The 20,980-nt window shown below is 47.0% G+C and overlaps 1 protein-coding gene and 1 pseudogene across 1 annotated transcript; one reads left to right on the top strand and one right to left on the bottom strand.

Moving 5' to 3' along the window:
• Positions 1 to 7,564: 7,564 nt before the first annotated feature.
• LOC101785783 (abscisic acid receptor PYL4) lies at positions 7,565 to 8,786 on the bottom strand. The gene has a single exon (XM_004984828.3). The coding sequence runs from the start codon at positions 8,651 to 8,653 to the stop codon at positions 7,991 to 7,993; it is 663 nt and encodes a 220-aa protein (XP_004984885.1). The 5' UTR covers positions 8,654 to 8,786; the 3' UTR covers positions 7,565 to 7,990.
• A 3,645-nt stretch (positions 8,787 to 12,431) lies between these two features.
• LOC101780824 lies at positions 12,432 to 19,046 on the top strand (annotated as a pseudogene).
• The last annotated feature ends 1,934 nt before the right edge of the window (positions 19,047 to 20,980 follow it).

Below are 20,980 nucleotides of genomic sequence, written 5' to 3'. Positions count from 1 at the left end.
GCTTTTTACAATTCTACTCGATAGAATCTGTGTTCCTGCGATTTATATGTCCCAGATCTTGTGATTTCGATCCTATTCGATGTAGAATCTACGATTTTGATGACAACCGTAGCGTACAGGAGCTTGTAACAGAAAAGGACCAATCCTCTACAATTCGCTCGTGAGTACCAGCTGCAATCACTTTGAGCTGAAAAAGACCCACGAAAAATCGAGCGCTACACGACCCGCGCACACCCCGCAAGCCACATGTGACAGAAGATGCGGTCAAAAAGGAAGGATTTGAAAGGGAGCGAGATGTACAGTCACGCGCGCGCGCCCATCAACGACCGTGCCATTTGCCAACTCGGATCGAGACGGCGATCCGATCGGCCGTGCGTGCGCGAATGCGACCGCGCGAGACTGGGCGGACTCGGACCACGGCCCGCGTACGTGCACGCGACATCAGCCCACGAGACGCCCGCGTGTCCGTGCCGTGGGCGGCGGACGGCGTGGTGGATTGGTACGGTGCTCGCCTGGCGCGGGCATGTACCTTCGCCTCGCGTACCGTCTCCGTCTGGGGAGGAACTGTTGGCGACAGCCGGCAGCTGCTACTCCTAAGCCAGCGGTCTCATCACAGGAGCAAGCTAATCACGAGGCAAACCCTACCGTAACTACTTGGCCATGCACGGCGCCCGCTCGTGCACGGCGCTGCGCACCGGAAGTACGTACGCACGCAACTAGTCAGCGCGGGTGCGGCGAAAGAGTGGCGAGAGAGCGTAGAAGGTGACACAAATCACGAATGCAAGACGACGAAGCAAAGGGGTGGGGGAAAAAAAGGCGCTTTACTGCTCCTTGTCCATCAGAACGATTTTTTAAACGTATCAGAAGAATATATACTGTGCAGCTAGAAATCGGAGCAGCCTAAGTTGCAGTTGCAGTTGCTCTCGCCGATGCTTTTACTTTTGGCGTGGAGAGCAACTGCCTTGCCTGGCGGAGTTTTCCCTCCAAAAATCGAAGCCATTCGTCTTCGCGTTACCTAGGCAAGTTGCAGCGTGTTGGTGCTGACTGCGGTCACTGCGGAGCTAGAGCCGCCTTGGTACCGTCACTTCATACCTTCACCTGGTTTGGGGAGCTTTTCCGGCTTCTCCAAAAACAAGTTTTGCTTCGATTCTAAGAGCCGGCGGCCGCCGCCTATCCCTCCGTTGAAACGGGTTAATAAGATGAACGGCCGTATTAGTTTCACGGTGAATTTTATGGTCATTAAATTTCAATTCACATCAGCAATTTTGCTATTTGATAAGGTCTTCACGATGAGAGAGCAGGCATGATTACCTAGTTCCCAATCTTGATAGCAGTGTTCATGAAACTGTGCGTGGGTGTTTGATGGGTTTTGGCCCGCCCACGCTAGCTGCCGGGCCGCGTGGTTAGTGAAAACGAAACTCGAAAAAAAAATCGGGCTAGCCTAAGCCCGCCCAAATAATTAATTTCATTTGTTTTTCAACTAAAAAAGAACGGGCGGCTCGAGCCCGGGTCGAGCGGCTCGACAACGCTCATGGGTTATTCGTGGGCACAAATTTTCAGCCCAAAATGATCCGAGTTTTTTGTCGGCCCGGCTCGATCCTGATCCGGTCCGCAAAATGCTACCTTATGAACATTTTATGCCTAATAAATTTGTTACAGTTGTGGCACAACAGCATTATATTACTCTCCAACCAAGCACAGCAAGTGCTGAAAAGAACCCAATAATTTGCACAGAAAAGGGCAGGCAGGACCTATGAAATGAAGTACAAAAATTTCTTTAAGAGGGATTTAATTCTACCACTTAAGCAGAAAAACTTGCAAATTTGGCCCCCTCTATTACTTGATCGCCCCCCTCTCAGTTTTTATCAAGCTCCGCCACTCTGGATCGATGTGAATTTGTTAGTCACCCTCGGAAAGAAAGATATGAATCTGTTAATGGACCTACCATGACAGCTGAAACATATCAGGCGCATCACGAGTAAAACAAATCGCCATATATGGCCCCAAGATTAGCTGGTGCTTAGCAGACTATATATAGCTATTAATTTTACCCCTAAAATAGGACTGCTTCTAGGCCCACCTTAATTAGCTGATCATCAACTTTCGTGAGCCAATCTGGTGGATGATGCTTCGTGACCAAAACAAGCCCATACCAAGTGAGACCGATAAAACAAATTGCAGGATAAGTCTGTCACCCTCAACATTTTCGATCCGGAGAAAATTTCGAAACAAATAGCAACGTCGAGCTACCATCCAGATCCAGTGACGCCTCTTTTTATTTATCTTCTTTTCAACATTTAACTTTTCAGAGCACTTCTCTCTGAGCAACGTGTTGCCAACTTTGGTATAGGATTCAAAGCAGCCGGCCAGAGGCCCAACAATTTTGGATCGAATGGGGTCGGATATTTTGCCGATACCATTCAAAAAAAAACTGTTAAAGGAGTACGTGGAGTTCATCGCCATTTTATTTACATCGGAAAGGTGTGGCTCTGAAAGGAGTAATCGCTTTGTAATCTTATACTACTCCTTATTAACATACTCTAAAAGGAATATTAGGTAATATCTGCAGAGTGTGCGCAATTACAGGAGTTCTGCTGCTCGCTCGTCCGGTCGCCGAAAAGAGACACTTTGTACAAAAGCTGGTTTTCGGGGCATGTTCGATGAAACTAACTGACGAGACCGAATGGCACCTAGAAGTACTACTATATATGTATGGCAGCAGCTGAGCTGATCATAATAAACCAACCCCCAAGTGGACTGTCTAATCTAATCAGTCTGCTGACCAACGTGACCAACAAGATCATGCAAGATACCCTAGCTGTCGGCGGCGAACGATCCTGGCTTGCTCGACTGGCCAATTAGAACGCAGGATCTGGAATGTCTAACCACTTGGACACTGTTTGGTGCGTGTTATGACATCGATTGGCCAGCACGTACGCAGTACGAGTACGCACGAGTAGGAGTACCGTGTTATTGTACGACGTAGTTTCCTTTACTCTCTCTTCCGCTGCAGCAGCTTGCAGGCGTGCATCGGCGGAGAAAGGCGATATAAGAGCAAGCCCAACGCAGGCTAACGGAGGCTGGTGGTTCGGGCAGCACTCCAGCGTGGAGCGGTCAGCAGTCACTTCATCAGATCAGGGTCTAGAATAAATTATAAGTTATTCCAAAATTTTTTAAAAGTCAAAATGTCTCGAGTTTGATCAAATTTATATAATAAAGCACTAATATTCATGGTACCGAATAAGTATCATTAGTTTTTTATTAAATATATTTTTATATTATATCTATTTGGTGCCGTAAATCTTTATAATTCTCTCTATAATTTTGATAAATATAAAATAATTTGACTCTTCAAAGAAAGTTGGAAGACTTAGTAATTTGGAACGAAGGGAGTACAGAATCGGTACAAGGTCACAAGATGCGGTCAAAAAGATGGGAGGTAAAGGTACAGTAGAGTCGCATGTAGCTGCGTACCCATGAAGGCATCAACCTGCCGGTTGCGATTGCCAACATGGATCGACGACGACCGAGAGACGGCGAGCGGCGGCCGCGGCCGTGCGAGCGCGACCGGACGACCACGCCCACCCGCATGGCCAGTGCAGCGCGTGCGCTGCCTTCAGCTGAGATACCCCAGCCGCGAGATTTGCATGCGCGAGCTGATGAATCCCGCGACCGCGCGCGAGAGCGGGTACGTGTTGTGTTCGCGTCGCCCGGCCCGCGGGCTTGGGCACACCGTGCGCCGTGCGGAGAAGTAGAAAGGATCGTCGCGCGCCGCAGCGTGATCAGGAGAAATCTGACCACCGTATCTTAAAAGAAAAGGGGACAAAAGAAACCTGATCACCGTCGGTCAGATTTTTTTTTTGAAACGACCGTCGGTCAGATTTTGGGAGTGTCGCAAGGACCGATTCATTCGCACGCACGCACGCACGTCGGCAATGTCGGCCGGCCGCGTTGGATTCACAGTTCCACACATGCTGCCGCCGAGCGAGACAAATAGAGCCGAATAGGACGGCAGTCGGCAGCATTCCCCTTCCAAACAAAAACATTCGCACGAAAATCTCTGCAGGGAGCGAGATCCGGACATGTAGCAACCGGCGACGTGGATAGCATTGCGTCCGGAAGTCTCACATCAGAGCAGGAGCTGATCGCGAGGAGCCGCCCCAGCCTACAGAGATCCTCGACCGAGTCGACATGCCCTAGCTGCCCATGTCACGCAGATGAGGCAACTGCGACTAGTGGAGCACGCTACTCGAGTAGTTGTGTTGACACCAAGGGCAAGCAAGGCAACAAACGCGTCGCCGAACGGAGTCGGAGGAGCCAACCCGCCAGGGGAGACCAACCCACCGAGGGAAGGCGACGAGGAAACAAAGAAAAAGAAAGCCAGAAGTGCCGACCGAGCCGGCGTACGCCCGGGCCTTGGAGTTGGCGTACTGCCCGAATCAACGCCAGGGGCGCCCGTCTGCTTTTGGCGTGGAGCGCGCGAGCTGCAAGTTGGCGCGGTGCTTCGGTCGATGTTCTCTTCCCTTTCCTCCCTCTCCAACCGCCGAACGAAGCCATCCTTGTTTATCACTCTCTGCAAGTTGCAGAACGGGTTGATGTTGAGTTGTTAGCACTTCATTCCGCGCGGAAAATTTGCTTCTCCTCCCAAACTAAATCTGCTTTTCTGAGAAGCAAAGAGGGTCTTGTCCTCTGAGTGTGTTTTGGCTCCAATCACACGTGCCCGAATGGAATGCAGCCCCAGTAATGAGCTCAGAAGCAGGATCGGACGGACGGACTCAGCCTTGCCAGATAGATTCATCAGCCTGAAGGCTATACTGAGTGTACCAGGAAACAAAACAGATCACCATTTTTAGTAATAGTAGGATACATAGCCCCAGATCGAATTAGCTGGTTCTCAAACAGGCTACAGCTATCTGATCTGTAAAATAAGACTGCATCTGGGCCCACCTTAACTGGCTGATCATCAGATAGCATGGGCCAACTTAAATTTGGTGATGATGGCTGATGGTGTGTGAATGCATTAAGTACTTAACACAGTAATAACAAGTCTGAGAGAGAACTAAAACAACTGCAGGACAGGTCTCTTCTCCATATACAATCATGCATTTAGAGTCGTTGGTCACACTATATAGCTCGACCTAGCTAATTTGATTAGGATAAATTGCAAAAAATAGATTACTATATTTTAAGCCTACCGAGCTATCATCCGAGAACCAGGCTGATTAGCAGAGGGTCTGCCCACTAGGATCAAGCCTTATTAGCTTTGATGTTCTATGTTTCTCACGGATACATCTAAGTGAGTGTATAGATAAAAGTATGTGTCGATGCAGCAAAGCATCTGATGAGACTTTTTTCTTTTACCTATTCTCCATGATTTTGATTTTTTTGGAGAACTTTTCCATCGTTAACTTGCTAACTTTGCAATTACTACATGCGTTTCTGGCTCATAAACGAGCAATCGATGTTAAGAGTAATATGCAATCCTACGAAACAGTATGCAGATAATTAAAGCGCAGAAGAATATTGTTCCCGATGAGGATAATGCATGGCACTGTATATATACTACTACACACATAGTGCGTTCCCTCTGTTGGTGAGAGGGGAATAAACAATCGACACATATATCGCTTTATCCACTTAGTGGTGCTAGCTGCGGATGAGTCCAAGCAATAAGACAATAAGATAGTCCCCTGCAGGAAGATCATTCTTCAGTCATCTCGATCGGCATGCAGTCAGTCACTCACCAGGCATCGTCTATGGTCTATCCATCCACAGTTCCACACAGCTCGCGTCCTGGAAACACCAAACTTGGCACAGCGCAGCAACATCATCCAAGTCCCTGTACGTGTAGTCGTCGAAAAGACGACAAGGATGAACAGGCTATGTTCGATGAAACTAGACGATATCTATCGGGCCGGGTCACACAGTTGAATGTACATTATTAGCACCAGATGATAATGAGATAAACAGCCAAGTGGATTTTGTCTAATCACTCAGTCTGACCGCACGACCGCGGCCACTGGCGCCATATATAGCTGGGTGAATAGATCGTGCATTATGTTGATGCATACTCCATGCATACTTCTTGTTTGCTGCAGCTACTTTCGGCTGCAGCTGTGGCTGTAAAACAGTTAAACAGCCCAGCCGTTTGGCAGCCAACAGCTCGGGCTGTTATATCCACCGTTCTCCATCCCGTTTCACAGACCAACTCTTGAGCGTTCCCAACTGTCATATTCCTTTCCCCGTTCAGAGCATCGGAAGTGGGGAGATGCTGCAGCGCTGCGTTGCATGGTTGCTGCACCGCAAACCGAACAGCTTGACTAGCTGTCGGACGGTGACGGCCTAGTCGAGACCGGCGAGCCCGTCGAGATCGTTCCAGAAGCAAGTAGAAGGATCCATCCATCCATCGACTCCGCCCAACTTGAATACCAAGAGGGGCAGAAAAGAATTAAAGGCGCTTGCGGGGGAGGAAGAGGAACCAGCCGTGAATGCTAATCACGCGATCAGACATGCAAGTTGAGCGCCCACTTGCGCATTTAATTACTCGCGTCACGTACATCTGCTGACCTGGCCCGCTGTCCCGGCCCCGTGCTCTCTCTGTTCTTCCTTTCCTTTCTTTTTTTTTTCTTTTACCGACGGGCCGGGCAAGTTGCCGAGCAGCAACGTGTGTGTGTGTGTGTGTGTGTGTGTGTGTGTGTGTGTGTGTGTACAAAAGGGGGTCAAGGAGGAATTTCGAAACGGCCGGTGCGAGGGGGAGAGGCCGAGAGGGACGGACGGACGCGATAGGTGAGGTGAGATCGAGAAGGGAAGCAACGACAGGCCCTTTGCCTCTGCCCGCGCGCAAGTTGGGTGCTGCCGTGCTGGGCTTGGCTGGCGCGTGGAGCGGGACGGCGGGGCGGTACAGCTCGAGATGTCGCGACGCGCCGCAAGTGGGCGGGCACTTTCGCCGCGCGGCCCCTGGGTTTCACTCCTCATCTCAACCAGGGGCAGGGGCTCGTCGTCTTCGCCTTCGCCTTCGCCTTCGTCGTCTCGTCCCCACGCCCCCTTTGGCCTTTGCGTCGGACCGGGTTTTATTTTGCGACGAGCAAAAGATCTTACGATGATCGAGCCTGCAGGGTCCGGGACTCACTGGCTGATTATCAATTTGCTCGGAGTTTTTTCTGCGATTTCATTAGTGATCGGTCTCTGCTAGCTATTCGAACGTTGCCTAGTCCGATCCCGCAAGGTGTGCTTCCGCATAATCTCATCATTGGTCATGGCATGAGATGCTTAAATGTGGTTTAAAAACTGCATATCGATCGAATTGAGAGCTCCCTGATGCTGACTGTTAGGTTGCGTCAGGCGCTGATCGATCTAAACCCTTTGTTCGTTATTTGATGTGTGATCTGCAACCGGGAAATGCATTTGCATACTCCATGTTTGGCAGCGATAGATGTGCTCCTGCTTCCTTTTGTAGCTAGCTTTATCATTATGCATCGATCAATTAAGAGTAGCAACAAACTAAGTTGACTGGCTGGGTGTCAAACTAACGAAGTGAGTACCACGTACTGTTACAAGCTCGATCGACAATGGAAGCATGATCAGTTTTCTCATTTTCTGTACTCACGGGACACGCACATACTATGCATTTGGTACATTCAGATCAAAACTTGCAAAAGGACATACAATCTTGTGCGCTTTGTGCTTTCCAGACCATATCTACTACCATGAACATATATATGTACAGAGAAATTCGAGCGTGTGCCGGAACTTAAATCTCTATCGATTTGTCATCTCTTGAATCTTTGGACAAGGGACGGGAGGGAGGGTTGTGTGTCTCTCGCAACAACGAGAAAAAAATATGGAAAAAGATGAGGGGTCAAATGTGAAGTGACAAAGAAACAAGAAGAAGAAGAAGAAAAGCTCACGCGCCGAAGAAACACGCAACCCTTTCCCGCCCCCGGAAAAACCATCTATCGATCGGATCGCCCACGGAGATGGATGTCCCTCCTCACGTCGACACGGCGGCGAGCTTCTCGGCGGTGGTGGCCAGCGACTGGAGGTTGCACCTGACGATGGTGTCCACGAACACGCGGGTGTCCTCGGGGGTGTTGCCCGGCGGCACGTCCACCATGTAGGACTCCACGACGACGGTGGCGGCGTCGGGCGCGGCCGGCGACGGGTGGACGGTGGTCACGGAGAGGTAGTTCTGGAGCCGGTGCTCGCCGCCGACGACGCGGAAGCTGAGGACGTGGCTCTCGTCGTCCAGGATCTCGAGGCGCTCGCGGCTGGACGCCGCGGGGAGGCCCGACACGACGCGCACCTCCCGGAGCGTTCCCACGCCGCCGTCGCCCGCCAGGAGCGCGCAGCTGCGCACGAACCGCTTGTACGCCTGCGGCTGGTCGAACCGCCGCACCACGGACCACACCGCCGCGGCCGGCGCCGCCACGTGCTGCACCACCGCGGAGCAGCACCGCCCGGGCCCCGGCGCCCCGTGCTCGTGGTGGCGCGCCGCCTCCGCCGGCACCTCGCCGTCGTGCGCCCCGCACCGCATCCCCACGGTGCTCGCCGCGACAGCCGCGGCCACCTGCGCCGCGCACCCGACGCCGGCCAGGACCCGGCCGTGGTGCTGGTGCGGCATGCTGCCGGGGCTGGACGCCTGGATGCACGGCATCTTCGCGCTGGCTGGCTGGTTGTTGTTCTTGTTCTTGGCCTCGCGTAGCTAGCTGTGTGCGCCTTCCTCTCCTGGTCTCGTGTGCGGTGGAATTCCTTGCGGCGGCGGGTGGGGGCTGGTGAGGAGGTTGATGGGGGTGGAGGCGTTTATATATGCAAAGTGCAGCCAACTTGTCCCGGCTCGCACTGTTGCATCATATGTATCCAGTTGTGTGCTCACTTTAATTGTGCTTCCTCTTTAATTTAATTCAACTAAATCATCTTTAAGTGGGGTCTACTTCGCAACAATTTGCCCAAGTTGCACGGGGGGACGTTGCTACTTGATCTTTTCGATAATTTACGAAGAAAAACTTGGTATAACCGACGCCGAAATATTCTTGAATTTCATCTCACTTCATGTTTATTATCTCCGCGGTACGTGCTCAGGCGCTTCTTCTGATTTTGTTATATGAACAATGTATTGTAACAAAATTTGGAGTGCTGATGCAGCTTGTGATTATGTGATGTGGAAGTAACTTCAATTTGGGAAAAATATATCTGAAATGGATTTTTTTTTGGATTATATACACGAGATTATAAACTTTAGATCGAAGGGGCCAAGAAGTTGCCTGGTATTGTGTTTTATATATGTATATCAACAGTACTTGTTCGTCTTACTTCTAACAAAAAAATACAACCGTCATATAATTGGAACATTAGGTTTTGAACTAACATTGTTAAGGAAGCCGTGAGTTTTTTTTTTTATGTGGCTGATATCATTGTAAAAGTTAAAGATGCATGTTAAGAGCAACTGGGCAACCAGCAACTCAACATGCAAATCTTTATGCAGGAGGAGGTGATTAGTTAACTAGAGAAGGGGCAGGGCTGGTGAAATATGATTTCATTGAGAGATTTCTCAACAACTAGCAATGTAATGTAATCAAAGTGGAGCATAGAATAGGGCAGGCAAGTAAGCCAAGTTGGTTGGGATGAGTTTATATATGCCCCCAACACTGTGCTTGCCCTAGGGATGCCCATTTTTATATCGCCCCCCTCTTGCACTATCTTGTTGCTTTCCGTCGTCGTGATCGCGTCCCTTTATGATTGTTAATCCTCCGCACCAGCTAATAGTAGCCAATGGTAGTACAATACAATACGGAGATCAACTTGGCACGGTCGTCAACTTGTACCCTGCCCTTTTCTTCAGATGAAAGGACCACCAAAGTTCTAGTTGCCATACAAAGGCAGAAAAAAAAAGGGGTAGTAATCAGGTAGTTAATTATATTTCAGGATGCAGCAAAAAAATTTGTTATTCTCTTAATTAAAGCGTGGGTCGAATAAAAATCAACTCGCTAACATGTTTCCATCCACCGCTGCAATTCAATTATCGGTCTGACTGGATTAAAGAAAAAGGAGAAACAAACCCTGAATGATACGCATGGACCATGACAGACGCAAAGGAGGTTCAACTGGCATAGCATCTCCTGTTGGGCGACAATGCTGGTTAACAACGCGGTCTCTTTCCAGCCATGGTTGTACGTACATGGGCACCGATTTGCAAGGCGACACTTTCCCTGCTCGCAACTGCCGGAATGGCTGGCTTGCTTCTTCGGCCGAGAGCCGGTGCTCGTCCGTCGTCCCCCACGTTCATGCGTGATCTCTCTCTCTCTCTCTCGTGTGGCACGGGAAGTTCGCTGAAATACACGAGCACATTCAAATGGCTAATTAATGGGCCGGAGCGCGAGAACACCATCAATTCATCACGTTCGGGAAACGAGAGGAAGACATCCAATTCATCTTGCGCTTTCTGAGGTCAGACCGGCCGCGGATCCTGTGTAGCAGATCCTGCAACTGCAACTACGGGTTCGACAGCGACGACACAGGAGGTAGCCGTAGACTAGTCCCAGCGACAGCCAGGGTAGGGACTTCTACGGCATCGGCCACGCGGGTTTTAATTTTCAACCGAGCACGTTCGCCGCCGAAGCAAGACGAAATTACTGGAGCGAGCGGCCTGTTGGCGTTGGCGTTGGCGGTCGCGACTGGGAATCAACAACAGGGGCGCGCAAGTTGGGGAGGCCACTTGGGGGGAGCCTGGTCCGCCGCTGGTGGACGCGATAAGGCCAGGGCCAGGGGCGCGCGCGCGCGCGAGGGGAACGCGGGCAAGTGGGGGGAGCGCGTCGCTTTCCGGAGAGCACCACCGGTGGGTACGCCCGCCCAAGTTGCGCGCACGGGCGTCACTGCTGATCACGAGCCCGCGACCGGGGCGGGGGCGGCCCTGTCTCCCGGCCGCGGTGAGATTTAGAGAAGGCCTTCATTCCCTTCCCTGCCCCGTACGTCCGCGTGCCGGCAGGCCCCGCCATTAATTCTGGCAGCCTAGTGGTGCTGCTGCCCCCACCAGGAAGGCAGGAACATGCAACGCAAGTGGGGGCCGGGGGCGAGCTGTTGGGGATTGGACGAGGGCTTGCATGGCTGGGGTCGCGGCTCACGAGCGGCGGCTGACTGGCGACGCGCGGGTCACGGCTCGCACAGGAGGGGTGGGTACAATGAGAGCTGAATTCTAGCCGTTCATATTAGATGTTCGGATGCAAATTAGGGAAATTGAATATAAGCTAATTACAAAACTAATTGCACGGATGGAGTTTAATTCACGAGACGAATCTATTAAAGCTGATTAATCTGTCATTAGCAAATAGTTACTGTAGCACCACATTATCAAATCATGGACTAATCAGGCTTAATAGATTCGTCTCGTGAATTAGACTCGTTTTATAATTAGACTATATTTAATACTCCTAATTAGTATCAAACATCCGATGTGATAGGTGCTAAAGTTTAGCACGGTATTGTCAAACACCCCCTGGGTGGATGTGGCTGTTGCTTTGTTCGGATTCTAGCTGGCTTTCAGTTCCGAGTGTCCAGGTACGTCTGTACAAGCCGGTTCGTCATCTTGCCTTTCTTTTTCTTCCTTCTTCCTCGTTGTATGCCATCGACGTTGTTGTCGAGCTCTCAACTGCTCAAGGCACGAACAAAGCATCACTTGGCTGTTTGCTCAAAAAAAGAAAGTTCATTGCTTGTTTGAATGGCCCGGCTCAATATACCTGGAAATTTTAGGCGCGAATCACGAACTGAAGTACATAAGCCTTGGCACCGACTTAATTTTATACGTATACCAACACGCGCACAACACATCATGGCTAGATTTTTTTTTATAATACTTACTGATGCCACATTAGTCATCGACTCATCGGTATCCTTCTTAACACGATATCACGTTTACCCCCCTAATTTGGAGATTCAAAAATGTTTTTTTTTATCAACGCTAGCTTCGACGTATTATGAATGGCGACTGATGGTGGCCAAATCATAATGATACCGTGATATAAGAAAAACTAGAGTTTGGTAGTGCCATATCTGTCGAGCCTAAGACGGACTAATAGTCTGTATTGTGTTCTGCAAAAGATTAATATCAAGTTTAACGAGTCAATCAAAAGAAAAAATGGTTTCGCAACACAAAGAGGTCAGACGTCGTCACTCCGAGCGCGTAAAATATCAGATAAACACTCGTGCAGCTTATGGCTTGCATGCGGAAGATTGTCAAGGATCAGACGTCACTCGTGCAGCTTATGGCTTGCATGCACAAGATTGTTAAGGATCAGACGTGGGGAAACAATACTGCGTATTTCCAATCAATTTAAATCTTTGCAGGCCAAGGGTAAAGTGGGTCGGCACGAGGCCCGGCTCAAGCACGAAAGCGGTCAGCACCGTGCCCGGGCCGGCAAGGCCCGGTGTGGAGTGTATACATGGCCGAATGCGAGGCAAGGTGGGCTGGCCCATCGCGGCCCATATAAGCAAATTCCAGCCCGGGAGCAGCCGGCCACCCCATTCGGCCCAAGCAAACCCTCCTCTCCCGCTCGTCCGCTCCAGGGACACAGATTCAGTGCCTTTGCTTCTCAAAGGCACGGCGTACCTTTGCTTCTTTGCTTTCCAAGTCAGTACTAATATATGCCTCCCATCTTTAATATTTTTTAATACTTAGACAATCTGAATTACTCCCTCCATTTCAAATTGTAAGTTATTTCAAGAATCTTGAAGAGTCAAAGTATCTCAAGTTTGACCAAATTTATATGATAATATAATAATATTTATGATGTCAACTAAGTATCATTAGATTCTTTATCAATTATATTTTCATAGTATATCTATTTGATGTCATAAATCTTTATATTTTTCTCTATAATTTTGGTCAAACTTGAGATGCTACTTACAATTTGGGATGGAGGGAGTATTTATTTAGCACACAAAATAGCAAACAATAGTGACATTCATTTATCTAGCACACAAAATAGCAAACAATAGTGACATTCATAGTACAGTATGAGAAAATTAACATGCACATAACAAAAACAAAACTTGTATTTTAAAAGTTTGGAAGTGACATTCATAGTGCAACACCGATACAAGGCACTTTGAGTCTCTTAAATTGATCTATTAGTACAGAAAATACTATTACTTGGCCATTCACTTGTACAATTAGATCACAAAATGCTACAGTTACTCCATAAAATACTATAGTCAATCCTGTTCGGTCCAAAATACTACCTAACCAACTTGCACATATTAGAACAGATGGTCAACATGAAGAATATCATCATCATAAATTGGAGTTGTCACGAGTTGGGTAAAATTACCATTAACACTGTACTCTTCAACGTCCATGATTGCTCCTTTGTTGCTGCCGTCATTCTTCACTCCCTTTGGAGGTGTACGTCATCATCTTACTTTCGTCTCTGCCAACAAAACTATCACTAATTAGCTATGAATGGCAACAACACATAGAAATTTCTATATTGCAAGTTGAGAACATACCTTACTACGGTTACCGAGCTCAATTTTTGTTTTAGCTCTAAAACACTTGGTCACATTATTTGTTTTTTTTTCTTCGATGATCCTCATTGGCACAAACAAATCTGTTTGAAGTTACCTTGCCATCATAGCTGCTTACATTTGCATACCTTTTCCTCACATCAAAGCCTCTACAAAAACCCCATATGCAACCCAAAACTTTCAAACCTCATTTGGATTTCTGAATCTTAAACCAACCTGAGATGTCCCTTCTCAAATTTTACCATTGCTTTCCATAGCACTCGCAGTTCCAAAAATATGACCAAAAATCAACTAGAGCATATGATTTTCCTACCATGAAATTAAGCAATTTAATCTTCTATAGTCACGAGATCTCAGATTGATACAAATGTGAGGTGAATTAGTTGTCTTGTGCACATGCTTAGATCACGAGAAGGAAAAAAGTTTACTAACATACTTGATAATGACGTCCTGTCGGTGGCCGCATCCCTCTCCTCCATGGCTGGCGACCGTCAACATCTCGTTCAACAACGGCGAGATGGCTCCTCGATGGTGCAAAGGACGTCGCAGCGCGTGAGCCCGCGGGAGAGCAGTGCGCCCCTGCCTGCTGACAGACTAAGCTTAGATGGATAACATTTGAGGCTGCAGTTCTGTTGGCGCTAAAAGTCAGCCGATTGACTCTCAGCATCGGACACATGACCCGGGAGAATCTGCTTAGCTCCTGTTTGGGTGATCGCCCTGGTGCAGTTCTCGTGGCGTGCCAGCCAATCTGACCTGTTGATTGGTAAGGAAGAAACGTGTCAAATTCCAAGGGTTGCGATTGGCTAAAGTTCCGATCTCGAGGTAGCGTATCAGCGAATCGGCCGATTTGCTATAACAAGATAATCGGCTATGATACAACCGACAATCACGTAGCGATTATAAAGAAAACTACTGGAGTAAACTAGATAACGCTACATGAGCAACACTTGAAAATAGGTCTAATCGGCTATGCAAAAATAATAGATGAAGATAATAACGATCAAGCCGAAAGTTCTAATCTCAAGCTGTATAACTGGTGATAAAACTAGAACGACAGGTAAAACCTAGAATTCTAGTAAATATCGATAACTGGTGAATAAATCTAAACGAAACGATAGCGATGCACCCGAAGTTAAAGCTTAGATATTACTCGATAAACGGAACTTACAGAATCGGCCGGAGATCATGTCGATGCAGCCCTGCCAACTCGTACGAACTCGTGAAAGAAGAAAAGTATTGGCGAAGCCGCCAACTTGAAAGTAAAGTACGAGGAAATAGTAGATTGTTGTATTGATTTGATGCGTTATTTACAGATCCCTAAAGGTGGCTATTTATAGCCTGTTACAACCAACTTCTTAACCGACTAGGATCTATCTCTAATTTTAAACGAAAACGAATATTTACAAGTACAACTCGTATCAGAGTTGGTTATTGCACTCCTACGGGCCAATCCCCCTTCGTCTTCTCTTTTTGATCCACTTTAAGCCCATATTGGCCCAACTACTCCAACCTTTCAATCGGCCGATCTCTACCAACTCTATCCACTAGAACACTGTAGCGCTAAATCGGTCGATCTCCAACTGTAGCACCAATCGGCCGATTCCCAATAGTGACTTCTGATCTTGCCGCATCAGGCAATCCTTTCCTTCTTGACGCCAATTCCATATGTGTCAAAACCTGGCGTCAACAAGTTCATTTTAGCCTTTGGATGTGTGATTCACGGTAGATTTGCAGGAGAAGTTACGGCGTGCCTTTGAGAAACGACGGCACTGAATCCGCGTCCGCTCGAGCTCCGCCACCGCCCAGTGCTCCCCCCTCCCCAGGTTCGCTTTCCTCCTCGCTCGCACCCCTCTCCTCCACCAGTGGCGGTCGGTGGCAGCACTAGTGCTGGTGCCCCCCAACCCTCCTCCACAATGGCGAGCCGCTCCTGAGGTGCTCACGCCACTCGTGTCGTCCATACTGACGAACCTCGAGTACAGGCACCACTTCATCCAGAAGCACACCGTCTTCACGATCTACTGGCTCCTTGGCCGAGCTCGCGCGCGAGCCGTGCTCCTTACCCATGTCGCTGGAGGCCACCCTGCCGGAGCCTGAATCCTAGCAGCCGCAGGTGCACCAGGGCTGGCACCAGGTTAGTTTCTTCCCAAATTCTTTCGTGTCTCCCGTCCCGCCATCACCGCCGTCTCCTCCAAATCCTGCCCTACTAAGCCGCCAAATACGTCGCCGAGGTTGGTCTCCATCAGAGGCTATGCTCCACGTCTGCCGCGTCGAGCCGAAGCCTGTCGATTTGGCGGCGGAAGAAGAAGATGGGGAAGGAGGGTCTCATGGTGGTAGCGCAGCTCAAGCGGCTCGTGGCACTTCCCCCAGCCGGGTGCCACCATCGCCTGGAGCAGTTCATGCGCTCGAACGTGTCGCGGCTGCTCCGCACCGACCTGCTCGCCGTACTTGCCGAGCTGCTCCGCCAGGACCACGTCGTCCTATCCATGAAGGTTTGTCACTCCCATCCCAATGAATGAAAGCTGCGTGTTCTACCGTCTATTTAGTTCATGACTAAATATCTACATTATGATTTACTATTGTTTGCCATGCACAAAAATTGGCTTATTTGAAAGGAACAGCGTGCAAGGTGGCTTGGTGCGTGGTTTAAACTTGAATGGGAAAAAAATGCAAAATGGGGATTTCAATAAGTTGTTAAGGTGAACCTGAGGTACCCATTGTGCATTTTTTTTATTGACACGCAGTCAGGCTATTTGCATACTGGAATAGGAAATTGTTCTTCTCTTATGCTGCTTCCAAAATCAATTTTGACATATGGAGAAGTGGAAAATAGGATTAAAAAGATAGATCAGACTACGTTGGATGTACGAGAGCCTTAGACTAAACGTGGTTTTCTTCTCTATTGCAATTCTTCACCCTTTTTCAACAGCAAATTACTCATCTCCTTTGAGAATTCCTATGCATTTCTAGAAAAAGTAGATGTGTCGTTCTTGAGTTGCACAAGCATGGACTTTATGCTTGAATTGTGTTTTTTGAATAATGGAGCAGGGATTTTAAGTTTTTAATCTCATATCTATGTGCCATGTTGGTTACTCTCTCCGTCCCAAAAAACAAGTCATTTTAGGATTGTGCTAAGTCAAACTTTTGACCAAGATTATAGAAAAAACTACATATATTTATGGTATGAAATAAGTGCCATTAGATTTATCACAAGATATATTTTTATAATATGCCTATTTGATGCCTTAAACCTTGATACTTTTCTGTATAATTTTGGTTAAAGTTGAGAAAGTTTGACTTAAGACAAACCTATAATGACTTGTTTTTTTTGGGACGGAGGGAGTATAATGTAAAAGTAAAATCCAAGTGCAATTCAGATCACTAATCACTGCCATTTACTTGTTCGAGGCCTAACTAGTGCCATTAGAAATAAAATTGTGATGCATTCCCTTCATTAGAGTTGTCTGTTGTAACAACAAAGTTAGGATCTAGGCTACTTGAGATTCTTAATTTCTTGTGAGCGTACTATAGAATGTTGTCATGTGAAGCTACTGCTAGCTATGTTCTACTCTTTTGGGTGTTTTGTTCTATTTTGTTGGAATCAAAGATGGCATGTGTGCTTAGTGTAGAAAACGTGAATGGCTCATTTTAACTTTGGGTAACATCCTACAAGGTAATCTTGCATAAACGTTGTCTTTAGATTGATTGCATCTTCTAATAAACAGTCAAATTGATTTTATAGTGTTAAATAGCTTACCCTTACCTGATATACAATTTGTGATATTTGAAAACATTCTTTCATCATAAATGGTTTGATCGGTCATGGTACATTTGTAATTACAAATTGAGAACCCACTGGGGTTTAACTTCAAACATTTGGGATAGTTCAATAACCCAGAACCTATTTACATTATTTGGCCTCTCAAGTATACAACAACAAGCAAGCTGCCATACCTTAGGTGTAGGTGTAGGCTCATAATGAAAACCAACAAAGAGCGGGATGAGGCAAAGAGGAGTAAATAAATAGTAATTATATTGTGGTAGTAATAACAGTAGTAAAGGATGTTTGATCATGGTTCTGTGCTTTTGGCATGTGCTGTAATAATATCTATTGAGCCCTATCCAATGACAATTCATTGCCTGAATTCCATCCCTTTATGCCTCCTTTTACTACCTCCTCCCATGTAGAAGTTGACTGATCTCTACCTATCCTTGAATCATACTTGGCCCCTCAAGTATAGGCAGTATATTTTGTAATGCTGGAGTCCTCTAAAATTTCACTCTTGAGTCTACTAAACCCGGAAAGAGTTACTTTATATACTTAACACACTTTTCACAACCTGCTGATATGTCTCTCCTATTGCCATTCACTACTATTTTCTTAATCTCTGGGATATTAGTTATGTTGTTAATTTTTTAGGGATATATTAGATTGTTTCAATTGGAGAATTATTTGTCAATTACATTAGTGCATGTTGAGGATTTGCCAACCATTATGTCGAAACTGAGGTTTTGCCTCTCTTTTCATGGTGCATGCTATCATTTACCAGTTTGTCCTTTATTCCATTTTCTTCTTTTCACTTGTTTGTTCTCTTTTGGCCCCAATTGAAAGACCCATATGCTGCTGGAGATGAACTGTTCTCATATGTCCAATGATCATGAGAGTTGACAGGTTTATACTTATCTTATTTTAGCAATGCTTTTAGACAAGGCTTCTAACCTAAATATCTCTCGTGAGGTCAAATCACTAGAGTCCAGGCAGGCAAATCTATACGGTGTAGTTTAGAAAATTTCATTGAGTTGATAGCCTGGCTGAATTCTCATATCCAATAGATTAACTAACACCGAATCATCTAAAGAAATCTCCTAGTCACCTTTCGCATGGTGTGACTATGAGTCCTTAACTGGGGCTAATGAGTGCCAATCCTCAATTTCCCCTTTCTGGTTGGGGATTGATGGTGCCTAGCTTGGAGAATGGAGAAAGCACCTATGTGTTATTGCTTTGTAGAGTTGGGTGTTCTGAAGTTTGGTGTTTCCTGGAGCATAGTAGCATCCAATGGACAACAATCAGATACACTTGAGGTTTGGCATTGTCTTTTGGATGATTAAGTATTGATTTGTTGCTGCAGATATATGGTGTTGTGCGAAAAGAAAGCTGGTACCGTCCTGACATGTACTTCTACCGAGACATGCTGTACATGTTAGCAAGGAACAAGAAGGTTGATGAGACGAGGCAGGTCTGGGCAGATCTCAAGTCTGAAGACGTGCTATTTTATCAGCACACTTACGGCGACATTGTGAGAGCTTTCTGCGATGCTGGTTTAAGTGATCTGGTGATGGAAATTTACGAAGACATGAGGAGCTCCCCCGAGCCACCTCTATCGCTGTCGTTCCGTGTAATCTTGAAAGGGCTGGTCCTATTCCTCGAGCTGAGGGAGAAGATAAAGCAGAATTTTCTGGAGCTTTTCCCTGATATGATTGTATATGACCCACCAGATAGCCTATCAGATGTAGATGATGAATTTAAGTTTTGATGAATATATACACCATTGTGTTCTTGCTTTAATGTTTCCTGGAGTTAACTTCAATGCTTCAATGCCCACTTGATCAACTTATGGTTCTTCTATGGCATTGTAGCCAGACCTTCATTCTCTTTGGTTCTTTGGGTGGGAGTGAGACACCATCGTTTCTCTCCCTCTTTGTGAATCATGTGGGAGTGGGACACCATCGTTTCTCTCACTCTTTGTGAATCATGTTTGTTAAGCTCCATGGCAGATTGGCAGCCAATGTATGATCTTACCCAAGATCACCATCGGATCATTCCCATGGCCCAAGCCCAAGGTACGTACATTTGAGTGTTCTGAACTTCTGATGTTGCTACGCTCCACTGCACGCCCACAGCACGGCTCTGCTCAGTGCCTCAGTGGTCGATTCTTCCCAAGGCAGCAAGGCTGATGGTGACTGAACTGACTAACCATAGACTACTACAGCAACCCAGAAGGGAAAAGCTATCCCTCACTCAGGTGATTTGAGGGTCTCCGTCGCTCAAATTTCTGGACATCCGATCGATGCCTCTGTATTGTTTTGTCCATATAGTCTGGCGTTCATTTTCTTTCCTAGTATTGTATCGCTATCTGACTCTACGTGGCAGAGACATGGTTCGTTCTCTCTGGATTGGATCCTGTAGTTTCATTCGCCCCCTTCATCTCTTTCCCGTGGGCGAGGTGGCAAGGCGGCGGCGCCAAGGGATCTCCGAGGTTCCTCCCGAGGGCGGCGAGGCGGTGGTGCCAGGGGATCTCCGAGGCTCATCCTGAGGGCGGCGAGGTAGCAGCATCAGGGGATCTCTGAGGTTCATTCCGTGGGCGGCGAGGTGGTGGTGTGAGCGATGGTGCCAAGCCATCCAAAGTTTTTCCATGGTTGCCTTTAAACCATCCCACCTTCACTCACGTTGCTCCATTCCCTGTGCCTTTCGTCCCTTGCGATTTCTGCTCCTAGTCATTGTAGACATTAGCGACTTTCTGTTATTCTCAATTTTGCTATCTGTATATTTTGCGTTGGTTTCTGTGGAGATTGGTTCATGCCTTGTTTCCAATGATCCAATATGATGCTGGATTTTGATTAGGCTATTTAGCATTAAATCAGATCGGATTATACTAGGTTTCAAGTTTTTGTTCGTATGGTTTAGGGTTTCGACATTCTGCACCTCTTCGTAGCTGATTAGGTGCCCAAGCGGTGGGGTAGGGCATTTCCTAATGAAATTGTGGTTCTTTAGTCCTGGAGATTAGGCAATTGTGTCCATTTTATTATATAGGTAAACTAGATGATATGGTACTATGGTAGTGCTCTGTGAATGAGGGTGAGCGGGGATGAGGGGCATGATCTTTTTTCTGATTATGACAATTTGTGCATGCTGAACTGAGTGAGGTCTGTTGATCCATGATTTCGTGTTCCTACTGCAAATTGGTGTGTTATATTAGCTTCACTACCTCACAATTAGCATGATCTGATTATTTTTTCCGGATCCACTTATTTTTTGTGCATGTGGATGCTTCGTAAAGTTTCGTTTCCAAGAAATTTGCAACAATTTGTTTTGGTTCTCTCTTCTCTGTAGGCTAGTTCATTGTGGTTGCTATGATTCTTTTGATCGGGAATCAATGTATATGAGGCTGATATGTTAGTTGTTGTCAGTCTATTAGCCATGTTGTGTTGGTCGCCCTCTGTGTAAAATGTAAACGGTCCATTTGTGTCAATCCATTAATTTTACATGTTCATGTAAGTATCGAATTTCATATTTTTAAGTGTCACCTTATATTCTGACCAGATTTGCCCTTTTGAGAACTGTAGTGTAGGTTAATACCATTATTTGTGGTGTTCCCTTGCTTATTATTTTTTTCTAACACCGATGGATATAGATGTTCTCTTCTTGTGTCTCTTCTTAATCTGATTTCATTTTTGTGGTGTGGTTGAT

This window comes from Setaria italica, chromosome IX (genome assembly GCF_000263155.2).
Source record: "Setaria italica strain Yugu1 chromosome IX, Setaria_italica_v2.0, whole genome shotgun sequence".
In the NCBI taxonomy this organism is placed as follows: Eukaryota; Viridiplantae; Streptophyta; class Magnoliopsida; order Poales; family Poaceae; genus Setaria; species Setaria italica.
Note: the sequence above shows the minus strand (reverse complement) of the source record. Positions and strands in the feature narration are given on the sequence as shown.

Excerpts from the sequence above, each read along its gene's own strand:
- LOC101785783 (XM_004984828.3), bottom strand. The coding sequence starts at position 8,653 with ATGCCGTGCATCCAGGCGTCCAGCCCCGGCAGCATGCCGCACCAGCAC.